Genomic DNA, 13,052 nt, shown 5'->3' with positions numbered 1-13,052 from the left:
TATGATGACAAACAATCCTTCTCAGTAATTACAACAAAGGAACTGAACTCTGTTCCACCACTCATTAGCAAAACATCATCTCACACAACATTAAAAAGGTTGAAAAGTACTGTTGTTTCAATGTCACTACCACCTATCAATTTTCCAAGATCAGAACAAGCGATATCTGAAACTTAGACTCTCCCCGTGCTCGTCACTGCTGGTCTTACTATAAATACTGCACCACTGCAAATCTGTACACTCATTTTCTCTGCCTTTGTACGTTACAATACATATTTTACACCATGGTGCTCACCATAACTATAATCTATACTTTAACTACTCTTGTAAAAATGCTCAAATGTAACGCCCAAATGGGTTTTTTCTACCCTATTCAGGAAAGTTAATAAATAAAACTGACATTTTCCATATGAAGCACTTTTAAACAAGGAGCAGGTGGTCACACGCTAGAAAAATGGTAGTACAGAAAACTATTAGTGAACAAACCTGGGTGTCTTGGCACATCTCGCTCCAACCTGTAGTATCGGTAGAAGTGTTCTTTCCACAAGAACTCATCCCTTGAGACAGCATACCACTGCTGGCACACCAGGCCTGCTGCCAACACATCTTCATGATCTAAGTTCAGAAAGATCTGGTAGAGAATAGTATCTGGGAGACAGGGATAACCTCTAGCGTCCATCGTGTCATTCTGTCACCAGAGGCTCTATAAAAGACATGTGAAAAGAAATACAATGTTATTGGCACTGGTATTGCACAGAGTTTGCCTTTATTTTGGTCTTCAGAAGTCTTGGATAGCTGTCCATATGTTTCCACTGGAGACTATAGTTGGATCAGCTTGTGTTTAGTTCCAGGATTCTCTGTTAGTTTGTCTCTCATAACAGGGGCAATTGCTTATTCATTAAGTTGTAGGGTATAATTTTGGTGCTAGAGGGGTGCAGCTACAGGACTTTAGCCTAGGTCCTAGGTCAGTGGACATGCCCACTGCCTAGCAGATCGGTTTATTCTGAGTAAACAATTGCTAAATATGTGGCATGCCCTAGGCACAAAGGCTCCGTAATGAGACTGAAGTACAAAATTATGTGCTGAATTCACACTGGATGAGTGCATGTGGAACGTTTTATTTGTTAAAACATGTATTTTTTTAAGTTATTTTTATTGGCATTTAAGGCACATGAAAAAAGCAGTACCACTGCTTCAGAGAGTGAGGGGGAGGCAGGGAGAAATCGGGAGGAAGGACGGGGGTGGGTGGAAGGAAGGGAATACACTGTTTCACAAAGGTACAGGCTGTAATGACAGTAATAGGTCATACCCCATCCACGCAGCGCCCAAAATGATTAGTCTAGCAAAGTTTGCTCAACCCCAATATGACAAAGAAATGAGACATGTAAGAAAATGAGCTAATGAAAGCAGAGAACTAAAATGCATATAGCAAAAAATGTGAGAACAGAGCATCTGGCAGGATATCCGTAGCCAGCTAATGGAATGTTGGAGACCTAGAGGGAGAAGGGTTGTTTCCCAGGTTGGCCCTATTCGATGAAGATATGGAGGAGTCCCTTTGACGCAGAAAGGATAAAAAATAAAGGCTCCCAAATGTCTTTGGGGTGAGAGTGTATTGGCATTTGATCCCAAAAAGTGGATATCTGCTCCTGACAATATGTCACATCTCGTAACCATGCTGCGGCAGAGGGAGTGGGTTGACAGCCCCAGTGTATGGCCACTCTGTGTTTGGCCAGAAGATGCATTGCGGCGAGTCAGCAACTGGGTGCTGGTGCGTCCTTGACATTATCCAAGAGGCCAACAGAGGGAATTTGCGGCAGTGTGTGGCCAGTGATCGTATATATGGGGGAGAATACCCCCTCCCAATACCGTGCCACCTCCGGACACTCCCAAGTAATATGTACGAAGGTTGGCTGTGGCGAGGTGCGTCTCAGGCAGCAGGCTTCCGCCATTAGCCCCATTTCACACAGCTGTTGTGGGAAGTGGTACAGGCAATGTAGAGACCTGAAATGAATTCATCATAATCTGTAGTTGGGTGAGAGGGTTTCTGTCCGGCCACAGCAATATGACCACCGAGTGTCTGTGATAGAGGGATCTGTATCCACTTCCCAGACTTTGCGGACTGCTGGTGATGTGATCAGAAAGGAGGACTCCATGATACTGTACAAGTGGGTGACAAGCTTACACGGGGAGGGATTGGTAAGTATGTGTTCAACAGCCTGATGTTTTTGGAGGGGGGGCAGGGAAGGTGTTATGCAGTGCGCAGCAAGCAGCCCTAAGTTGGGGGGGGTGGCAGGGAAGGTGTTATGCAGTGCGCAGCAAGCAGCCCCAAGTTGGTGATTGAGCAGTGTCTAAAGTGCAGTGAGTATCTGGTTGCTGAGGTCTTAATGGTAGTATAAAATGGTCCTCCCGGTAGAAGTCGATAGCGCCCACGAGCCCACACTCTGGCGCCCGCGTCCATCAAAGGGAGCAACTAAGGGATGTGCCCTAGCGGTATGAAGGGTGCATAGAGGCAGGGGGACCTGGCGTGTTTCCTCATGCCATACTACGCTCAGCATAGGTACTCTACTGCATCTATCTCTGTCACTGATGCCTTGTAGGGCAGGTAGAGAACTGTGGTTAGGGGCCACGGTGTTGCGAGGTCAGCTTCTATGACCATGTGCGACCAAAACGGAGTAGAGTGTAGCCAGTAGTGTAGATACAGCTCATGAGTACACATTGCATATAGCAACAGGTCAGGTGCACCCAAACCTTTTGAACAAGTGGTAAAGTAAGGAGTTCCCACTTGATTCATGGCTGATTACCAGTCCAGGTCAGAGTTACGAGGTTAGATCGTAAAATATGCAAAAATTGGGCTGGGAGGGGGATGGGCAGGTTGAGGAAGAGATATAGGAATTTCAGTAGGATGACCATTTTTGCTATCGCTATCCCTACGGAAGACGAGCATCAGTAGGTGGGACCAGATTGGTATTGTATTCTCCAGCCACGAAATGGTACAGTCGTAATTAGCCGTCCAGAGCTAATGTGGATTTCAACTGAGCCAAAAACCCAAGTATCGGATTAGTTTGGAAGCCCACTTCGAATGCTTGATGGCGTCTAATAAGGCAGCCACCTCTGAGATCTGGGGGTGCCTAACAGGAAAGATGGTACAGATGTTGTGGGATATAGAGCCACCAGGAATTAATGCGGACTGATCAGGCCTCACAATCTTGGGTAGTAAGGGAAGAAGGAGATTTGCAAGGATTTTAGCAAAGATCTTATTATCTATGTTGATCATGGAAAGCAGTCGGCAGGGCTTGCAATGAGATGCAGCTTTGTCTAGTTTAAGGAGCATCACTATAACATCCTCCCTAAGAGACAGGGGTAAGAAGCCTTTTGTCAAGGGATTCCGCAAACACTGCCAGTATAAGAGGAGTGAGAATGGATGCAAATTATTTGTAAAAATCTGTGGTTATGCCGTCAAGGCAGGGTGCTTTATTGCAGAGAAGACTATGAAAAACCTGTATAAACTCTTCTGATGTGATTGGGGGGGGGGGGGAGGGTGTCAAGATAGCCTCGATGGGCCACTGTGGCTGCAATTTTAGAGCAAAAATATTCAAATTCAAGGGCTTGAATATCCCCTTCCAGTTGGGCAAGTCTCCCTTGTATAGCCTTCAGGATTACCAACTGTTTTGAAATATATATGCCACGGATTACTACTTTGAAGGCTTCCCAAAGAATGGACGGAGAGCTAACAGAACCCTTGTTAAGTGCCAAGTACTCCGAAATCTCTTTACAGACCTCCTCTCGGAATGCAGCATCACACAATATCTGGGGAGGAGGTCGCCAAGTAAAGGTGTGATGGAACGAGTGAGTGATCAGTAGCTCCAGCAGGACAGGAGTATGATCAGACAGGGTGTGGGGAAGGTGTGTTATCCTTGTTTCCCAAGTCTGGACATCTTGGAAAATCAGCCAGTAGTCTTTCCTGGACCATGCGTTGCGGAAAGCTGTCACAAAGGTGCCCTTCTGTGTGGGTGATGTGTGTCTCGCCAGATATCTTGTAGGTAGTTGTCTTGGATGACCGTGTTGGCTGACAGTGCTGCATTCGAATGTGGTCGTCTAGATGATCCCAATCGGTCCAGCCGATCATCTAATATTACAATAAAGTCACCTCTCCACAGTAATGCCCTAGGGCAAGGCTAGTTATTAATCTTCCGATCTCCGAAAAGAACTTGGGATCATCAGAGTTGGGGCCATAGACGGCAGCCAGAATGACAAATTGGCTGTGAAGGGTACCAGCGAGTAGAACACATCGGCTGTTGTGATCACAGAATGTGTGTTTCAGTTGCCACTGTAGGCCCTTACACAGTAGTATAGCTTCACCCCGGGCATTATCGGAATAGAGTGAAGTGTAAGACTCCCTGCTCCATCGTGCAGATAACCCTGGTACAGAGTTAGATGTAGCTCTTGAAGGAAGCAAACATCTACATAATGTCTGGTGACATATGCGTGAACTAAGCGTGTTTTTCTAAGTTCACTGAGCCCGCGAATATGCGAAGTGAAGCATGTGGTGGTGCCCATGTCATCTTAGGAAAGGAGCGCAGGGGAAGTGCAGCAGAGTGCCCTTGTGTGACCCATATGTAGGGGGACAGATATAGGCTGAGTGACCGTGTCAGGCAACTGTGCGGGGAAAAAAAGCAACAACAAACTGCAGAGATAACCAACAACCCTATCCCACCTGCCTTCCACCCCAACCCAATAACTACCCAGCCCCTAGCATTCAAACAGGGAAACATCTGTGGAGGCAGAGGACAGCCAGGCAAACGACCCAGCCAAAGTCTGGCAGGGTGGCCGAAGGGGCATCAAAAGCCCTGGGGTCAGTTATTGAGCTCATAGGGACTGATGCATAACTTTGAGGGCGCGGCCACCACATAGGGGAGCCTATTGACAGCCGCAATCTGCGATAAAGGTGATCAGGGACCCAACATCGACATTTTGGTCGCATCTGAGCCACAGGTGTAGCCCCTGAGCCAGCGCCAGGGGGCGGTCAATGAATCGTTGTCACTGAGGGAACTGTCGTCGCAGTCTCACGGCGAGCCCCTGGGCAGCGACCTCTTTGCAGTGATATGCATGGCGAATTTCACAGTGGATTTGGTATCAGTAAAGAAGAGGGACTTCCCCTCATGGAAGATGCACTATTTAGATGGATACAGGGAGGCATACGGGATATCCGTTTTTTGAAGGAGTCTCTTGGCTGGCAAGAATTCCCGTCTTGCGGCCTGAGTGAAATCTGGATAGACCAATATATCATTCCCTTGGTGGTTGATTGTCCGGTGCTCATGGGCCAACCACAACCCAGTGTCTCTGTCCCTGCAGTTTAATAGTCGTGCGACTATAGGACGGGCAGAAGTACCATTAGAGGGTCGCGGATCGAGTGAGTGGTGTGCCTGCTCAACTATGAAAACAGGATAAAGAGCGTCGATGATGATCTAGTCTGGTCTTGTGTTTATCTACTTGTTGTTTCATGCAGTCTAGGTGAGTAGTGAGGATGTCCAGCTTTGCATCAATGGCTTTGAGACTGTTCTTCACTCAACCAGGAGGCACTGGAGGGCGGCATCTGGCTGTGTCTCCCCCCCCCCCCCCCCCCCCCATTAAACCATTGAAAGAGTCTCCCAGCAAGGTTTCTTGGTCAGCTTGGCAAGTGTGCGCTTGCCCTCAAAGGTAATTTTTTTTTTTTTTTTATACACATCGTGCTGGCACATGGTGGTTGTGGGGGGAGGTAAGGCCCCAAGGCACTGATATAGGGGGGAGGTCAAGATGAAGAAGTCATGCACAGAGTCATATAGTAGTAGCAGAACAAGTGTGGTAAAGATGAACAGTGTTCATGGGAGTGACAATGTCAGTCTGGAGAATTGCCACAAGCTCCACCACTCCCTGCATGTTCACCTAACGCAGGGTGCACAAGGAGGCCCGGAGTCCCAGGGTCACCGCCCGGACAAGAGAAGCAAGTGGGTCAGAGGAATTGCCACCAATATCCTGCAGGAGTACACTGTGCAGCCGTAGGATGGTCTCTATTTTATCCTTACTGATCCAGAGCCAGGTAATTTTCATCCAGATATTTACATGACTGAGAAAATCAATGTGTGGCCAGCTGGCGAGCACTTCCAAATAATGAGATCATAAAACAGGTGTCATTCGTGTAGGACTGCAGGGTCTCTTTGTTGAATAGCAATTAGGATCAAATAGAGATAAGCATTATGATAAGATGAGCATTTGGTTAACATGGTGCAAAGTGATTGATACATTCCCAAATCAATGGTAGAGGTTATCAAAACAGAAAGGAACCACACCTGAGAGCCCCATTCACTACTCCCACTTTTTCAGGCCTTTGCAGAGCAGCAAATGGCTTACTGTGGTAAATGCTGCTCACAGACCAGCATAGCAGGACAGCTTTTATCAACTGAGCAGTAGACATTACAGTTTTATCAATAGTGCACTCTCCACCCCATGCGCTGGATCAAAAGGACAACTGTTTTGGGCAAGCTTTTAATAGCTACTGGAATGTGTAGTAGCTGTTTGGTAACGCCCTTTCCTTGATTCTTTGCTTAGAACCGACGGATCTCTGAAGGCCAGTATCCAAACTGGTATTTTGCAGCAGATCATATCAGATAGCTTTATTTTTGTTAAGGCATCCCCCACTTTTTTCCAGTCATAGGAATTAAATTCAAAAGGAGGGGGTGGCCCAATTCTAGAGGTTGGGCACAGGGGTGCAGGGTTTGGGGCTATTGGTAGGAGACAAGGGAAGCGTCCATTTATTAGACTATGTGATGCTTGCCATGATATTTGACAACTAGGCCTGAAAATCATTGGAAATTAGGTAACAAGTAGCAGCTTTGTCCTTTTGGGGAGTCAGTACCTTGAGGAGTTACTACCTCAATAAGTTCTCTATGAATATATGTATTACACAGTGGCAGTCATCACTGTGTACTTATATGTTAGGTCAGAATTTCCACACATATAGTGATTTTTGTTTTGCTAATAATTGTGGCTCCATTTGATAAATCTGCAAAGAACTTTACAAAAAACAAAAATCCAACCATCTTAGCTCCTTCCTGGAAAGTTTTTGTGCTGAATGGTCAAGTGAGGGGCCAGGAACAGGGGGCAAAACACTGATTTCTCAAGGTAATTCCCATAAGAAACTTCTCTCTGATACAGAAAAAAAAGGCTGAACGAAATTACACCATATTTGAAAAAAATGTATACATTGCTCAGAAAGCTCGCTTTTTGTGTCTTGGTTTATACCTGTTCAGCAGTTTGAGGAATTTGTGTTTAAAGAGGTGCTGGGGTGGGCATGAAGGGGCTAAATGTTAGGTCCCATGTGAGACCTGTAAATTGTAAAACAGAGCCCTTCAATTCGCCAAGGGAGATTTTTTTCACATTGGCCATTTTGGTATCACCGGAAATCAGTGGCAGTTGGCTGCAGGGCCAGGCCAGACATCAGGCCTTGCAGTCAATCAGTCATCCCCCTGCTACTTAGTGGGGGATTTGGCTGCATACAATGCTGTCTCTAGATGTCATTTTTAGAAGCGGGATTAAAAGGGTCACAGATAAACTTGGCAGGCAACCTACAATGGACAATAGTGATAAGTGTGCACATATATATATACATACACACACACATTTATTTATACTTTTTAAGAACCATAGAAACATTTCTATGGTCAGTGGAAGAGGCACAGTCTATGGAGTGTCTTGTGTCCAAATCGCTCCAGTTCTCCTCTGCAGCCTTTTTTTAGACATTTACATGATTTTTCTCCTCATATCTTTCTGAAATACTCAATCTGCATAGCTCACATCTCACCTTGTTCCTCTTCAGCGCTATCTTTCCACTCTTCCTGCACTTCCTTGCATCTCCTTCTGCAATACCTCCAGACACATAATGCACACACTCTCCTATATGCACTGCATTTTCTTTAACTTTCGTCTTGTCACCTTCACACACTTTTGCATACAATCACAATTACACTTGCCACATCTGACCATTACTCTGTGAGCTCTGTAGAGAGGCTAAGGAAGTAATTATTGTATATTCCAAACCCCTTTATGACCCACTGACATGCACTGAAAGAACTTCAAGATCCACACAGCCTGAACTTCAACCCTCTCAATCGTGGTCCACTCAAAACCGCAACCCACAAAGCTACACAGTTGTGACTCTTTTCACAGTATACATTAGATGTGACTAATATGTTGCATTTGGAAAACACACCATCCTAGAAAAAGCAAATATTCTTAAGTAATCCAAGAGTAAGTAAAATGTGAAGTGTAAACAGGAACAACATTACTGTTCCTAGCTTGTAAGGGCAGTGTCCATCCCTGGTGATGAGGCACAAGGACAAAGATGGTAAGGGGGTGGTGGTAAAGGGGGAATGTCCGTGGTGGGGAGCAGGACGCAGTGATACCATCAGCTGCATATGATCAAAAACCCAACATTTACTGAAAAAAGACAAGTTTAAAGTTAAGTTACGCAGTTCAAAACTATTGTTTAGAACCCAAAAAAACATTGTTATCATACAATCATTGTGACACCATCCTATAGGATTTGTGGACTTGAAGTAATTCAACACACTACACCAGTGGCCAATTTTGCAATTTTACAAGTATACCTTTGCGACTGAAAAGACACTTTCTGTCAAGACCCTTTAAGGTGAATAGAAAATTGGACACATGCAAAATGTATCCAAATTGTAAAACTACCCCACTTTTGACTAACACTTGCATTAAATGAGTGGAAGAAACAACTAGGCTCTAAACTCACTCGGCGATGGCTTTAAGTTTGGGGAGGAGTCCAAAATGGATTGCGAGGAAATCAAGTGAGTGGTTGAAAAACACAAGGGAAAAGTGAAGGACTACATGGACAGTAAGAAGGCAGAGTCGGCAAAATTGTTATTCGCAGTCAAGTTAAACACTGACGCGAGTTAAGGCACTTACTTGCAGTCTGACCTACAGTAGTTACAGAGGTATATAGGAACACAATAAGGGTCGCTAGAGGTAAAGTTTTGAATATATCCAAGGTCACAGTTTTAAGAGGGAATATTATTACGTTTGGCAAAAAGGTAACTAACATGATAGTGATAAGTTATTTAGGAGGTGATAATCTCTTTCATGACTCAGAAAAAGCAGGTGGGTGATGTCCCCTTTGGTACTTTGAGAAAGGAGAACGTGACATGGACTTCCAAGCTCGGCGTCTTTGTCTATCACTGTTAAAACTTGCACGGGTTCATGCAAAATGGGGTTGGCAGTGCAGCGCTGTTGGTAGTGTGACAAAGCTGTTGTTCAGAATTGTATGTTATGTTACCTATCTACTAATAAGAATGTGTCAAAAATCATTGTGCTACGGACAGGACTCCGACAGATAATACAGACACTGTTACTGCACATACTTCCCCTGCTAGAGAGAACAAAGGTGTTTGAAACGTCAGCTTGCATTTAATGTAGTCTTGAACAACCACAGAAAATTTAGTGCGTAAGCCATTTATATTAGGAGGGGGTGTCGTAAAAAAAAAAAAAAAAAAAAAAAAAGTGTAGCAGGAATTTCAATATGCATTTCGGATCATACACTTGTATTTTCTTGTTACACAAAATTGCTGTATGTGTAAGCAACAGACTGTAAATGCCCCTGTCCAGGTCTGGCTTAGAGCATGGAATACGGTTTTGTATGAGCACAGAAAACTTCACTGACTGCACGGAGTTTGAAACTGCTAAATGTGTTCTTTGAACTTTCAAGAATACGACAGAATGATAAGGGAGTGCTACTTCTTCACTCGGAAATTAGTGTGTATGGGTGTGGTGTGTGTACTGATAGAATATGTGCGCGCTTGCAAGCATTTGCTGGGTATTGTGTGCTTCTAAACTGAAAAAAATACTTCTTTCAAGCCCTCTCGGAAATTAACTATTTTTGTGTGTCAATGTACAACTTGATTTTCATAAAACATGTTGAATAGCTTTCGATAAATCATAAAAAACAAATCTCAAATAGGTTTATCAAAGTCTGGATTTAACAAACAACCTAAAGTCTGATAGTTTAGTTGTTCTAAAGTTTTTTGTGTCCAATGCTTGCACAAAAGGGTGTTACTTTATTGTTGTTAAATAGATCCACTAACATTTGTGGCTGGTAACTTCAACCTACTGGATAACAAAACCGGTTTGGGTTTTCAGACTGACCAAAAAATATTCAAACAATTGCTACTGAAATATATTATTTTGCCTCGAATATTGTACTTTTCAGTGGCTTCACTATCCAACCCCAAGAATAACACACAACAGGGTATTAGACTAACATGATATGGTGATGCTGTCATGTCTTTTAACTCTTTGCTTGTGGTCTCTTATGCTGAAGAGGTTTTTTTGCAATCTTATTTTGGTTGTGTTTGTACCAGACTGCGACTATCAAACGTGTCCAACCAACTGAATTATTTAATGGTCGAAAATAGCATGCATGCCTCTTACTCACTGCTTTCTGCCTGATCCTTCTGCCTTTATTCCTTCCTCCACTTCGCCTCCTGCTAACACACGACTTAAATTCTGCAATTTATTTTTTTACTTTCTATCAATGTGCGTGAAAATGTTTGCCATAATAAGTCTGATACCCCCTGGCAATGTTAGAATTGATCGATATTAGAAGAGAATCATTCATTCGTTTCTGAGAGCAGACAGACTTACCTAAACAAGGAAGAGCCTAAACATCATATTTAGTAACCTCTGTGCACACGCAGTTAAATGGGTGAAGTGCAACTGAAAACATGAGTATTGTGACGAAGTGTGGGATATTGTTTTTTGTGTCGCCCAGCGGAAAAATAAGTGAATTGAGCATAGAGTATAAGTAGCCACTGTGCAGAAAATACTTATAAATGTGGTAAATGTAGTAGGAAAGAACTAGGAGCATATGGTTTCTTATTTTATTCCATCTAATCTTTTATTTCTTGATGCATGGAGGGGCAAAGGTCTCAACCATATTTTTTTTTTTAATGTTTATGAGAGCCTGTGCCTCGAAGATCACCAGCAAACGTTACCCAAAGCTGCCCCTATAACCTCTAGAAATTCGTGCTTCCTACGATCTTTGCTGCAGTACCTACCGGAAGCAGCTGCTGCTGCACTGCAGCTGGGATGAAGTTTGGACAGTACGAAGAAACCAAGGGTACTGACGTTTGTGACGCTAGTCTCTTCAGCCCAGTTGACTGGCAAGAAGATAGCAGTGCTACTGTTAGAGCTGTCCACTGCCAATGCAAAGATAACATGCGCCTGTCGGAAACAAGGAAACAATGTTAATTGTTGCAAACATATTCGTTTTTTGTCGAGATCAGGTGCATTTGTTCTTGAGCCCGTCTGAATCTCAGTACGGTGCGCGTTCAGAGTTGCTGCACACCACGCTAGCGTTAGCTGTTTTGACGGTAAAAGGTAAACAAAACTTCCACGTTCAAAGTGGCCAAATGGCTGACGTTACCACAGTTCACAACATGTCAAAGTTGTAAAACGGGTCCTGTGACACTGAAATGCGTGTCCATCTTGACCCTCTTTGAATGGAGGCTAGACTATACAAAGTATGGTAGTTTACTAGTTATTTGCTTCATACAACATGGGAACGTACACTTTCTTTAGAACGTTTGAGCAACTTCCATCTTTTTATGCATTCTTATGACCGTCCTACATCTAAAGACAGAAAGGCGGAAGAATGCGCAGATAGGACTCTGAGCAATACCTGCTATCGCTCACTACAATGAGGGGTCCTGCTTCCCAGAGAGACACTATAAGGTCTGCGACAACCTCTAAGACATACCACAAACAACTTCATGTAGCAACAGCCAGCTCCATCATCGAGTTCCCAAAGCACAGAAAACCTAAGAGTAAGACTGAGTCCCTCAGGAACGAAGGTAACCCCACTTAATTACTACTTACTCTGGCCAGTAGTCAATTCAACCCAACATTCGTCGACTGTCATCGATCCTTATACGGAGGACATTATTCTGTATTTTTAGAACTTCCGGGTCGCATGATAGCCAATACCTAGGCTGCACATAACCAGGGATTCGTTAAAGACTGGCAGAGACTCCTACTTTGTACGAGGATCTACGATTGGAGCGTTGTCGACCTCCAGCCAATTATAGTGGGCTGCACAGTATTCCGAATTGTTGATTGGCTGTGGCGCCCGCACGTGCACCACGATGTGTAAACACTGTCTGACAGCTGAGGTGTCTTTAGCTGGGCTCTGGCTGTCAGGGCCGCGAAACGTAAAAAGGAGCTGGAGTCGGCTGTCAACGAGACAGCTTTGGATGTCGCGGTAACAGTCGATAGGTTCAAGTTTGGCCTTGTTGTTTCAACCACGGATTTAAAGAGGAGGAAGAAACCTCGATGTCGGGCAGCGGCAGCAGTGAAGGATCGGTGCAGTTGACTGACGTGCTTAGACTGAGTAATGGCGCGTCTCCCGTCATGGATGTGGTGTCCTCATATTATACATGGTGGAGACATCATTTCACGTAACTGAAGCATTTTGTGTTGGTGGCGGTTCTGAGACGTGCGCTGTCGAGCCTTACATTATAACCTTCAAGGTCTTCGAATCAGTGTGTCTTCGGAGTTGCAGTCTTTTCATTATTCCATAATTTACATTTCTTGGCCCGTCCCTTTTTTTTTGGAATCTGTTTTATGAGTTTCAAAACATATTAACTGCCGCCAACTACAGAAACGGGTTTGCTATACATCACAGTAAAATAGCATTGTCCAAAGATCTTTGTACATGACGTATAACTTTATTACCATATATTGCGTTACCCTAGTAACACCCAAAGTGGTGTTAGCCATAGACACCAATATCATTTGCTGGTTGACCCCCTAAGTAACAATTATATATGTATTAACATTTGTCATTGCAAACTTTCGTGGCACATAAGTGGACAGATTCAACATCTCACCTCTGGGGCTCCTTCCTGGCCCAAATCTGGCAAACCGATCCTTCTAACCTCTTAGTACGGTTAGTATCAGTCTAAAGCGTTCTTTCAAGTGGAGGACAATGAAAGGTTTCA

At 44.1% G+C, this 13,052-nt stretch overlaps 1 protein-coding gene across 2 annotated transcripts in view; it reads right to left on the bottom strand.

Annotated features, from left to right (window-relative positions):
• FBXW5 (F-box and WD repeat domain containing 5) overlaps positions 1 to 12,043 on the bottom strand; it is a 113,406-nt gene extending 101,363 nt beyond the window's left edge. Inside the window, exons 1-3 of one of the 2 annotated variants that reach the window (XM_069241422.1) lie at positions 11,932 to 12,043; positions 11,112 to 11,277; positions 487 to 703 (exon numbers count right to left, since the gene is read on the bottom strand). In XM_069241422.1, the coding sequence (XP_069097523.1) occupies positions 487 to 679 (193 nt within the window). In that variant the 5' untranslated portion in view covers positions 680 to 703; positions 11,112 to 11,277; positions 11,932 to 12,043. The remainder of the gene's footprint in view (positions 1 to 486; positions 704 to 11,111; positions 11,278 to 11,931) is intronic. The other variant, XM_069241423.1, reaches the window with a different exon arrangement.
• Positions 12,044 to 13,052: the final 1,009 nt, after the last annotated feature.

The sequence above is a fragment of the Pleurodeles waltl genome, chromosome 6, assembly GCF_031143425.1.
Source record: "Pleurodeles waltl isolate 20211129_DDA chromosome 6, aPleWal1.hap1.20221129, whole genome shotgun sequence".
In the NCBI taxonomy this organism is placed as follows: domain Eukaryota; kingdom Metazoa; phylum Chordata; class Amphibia; order Caudata; family Salamandridae; genus Pleurodeles; species Pleurodeles waltl.
This window is presented reverse-complemented; position numbering and strand designations above follow the sequence as displayed.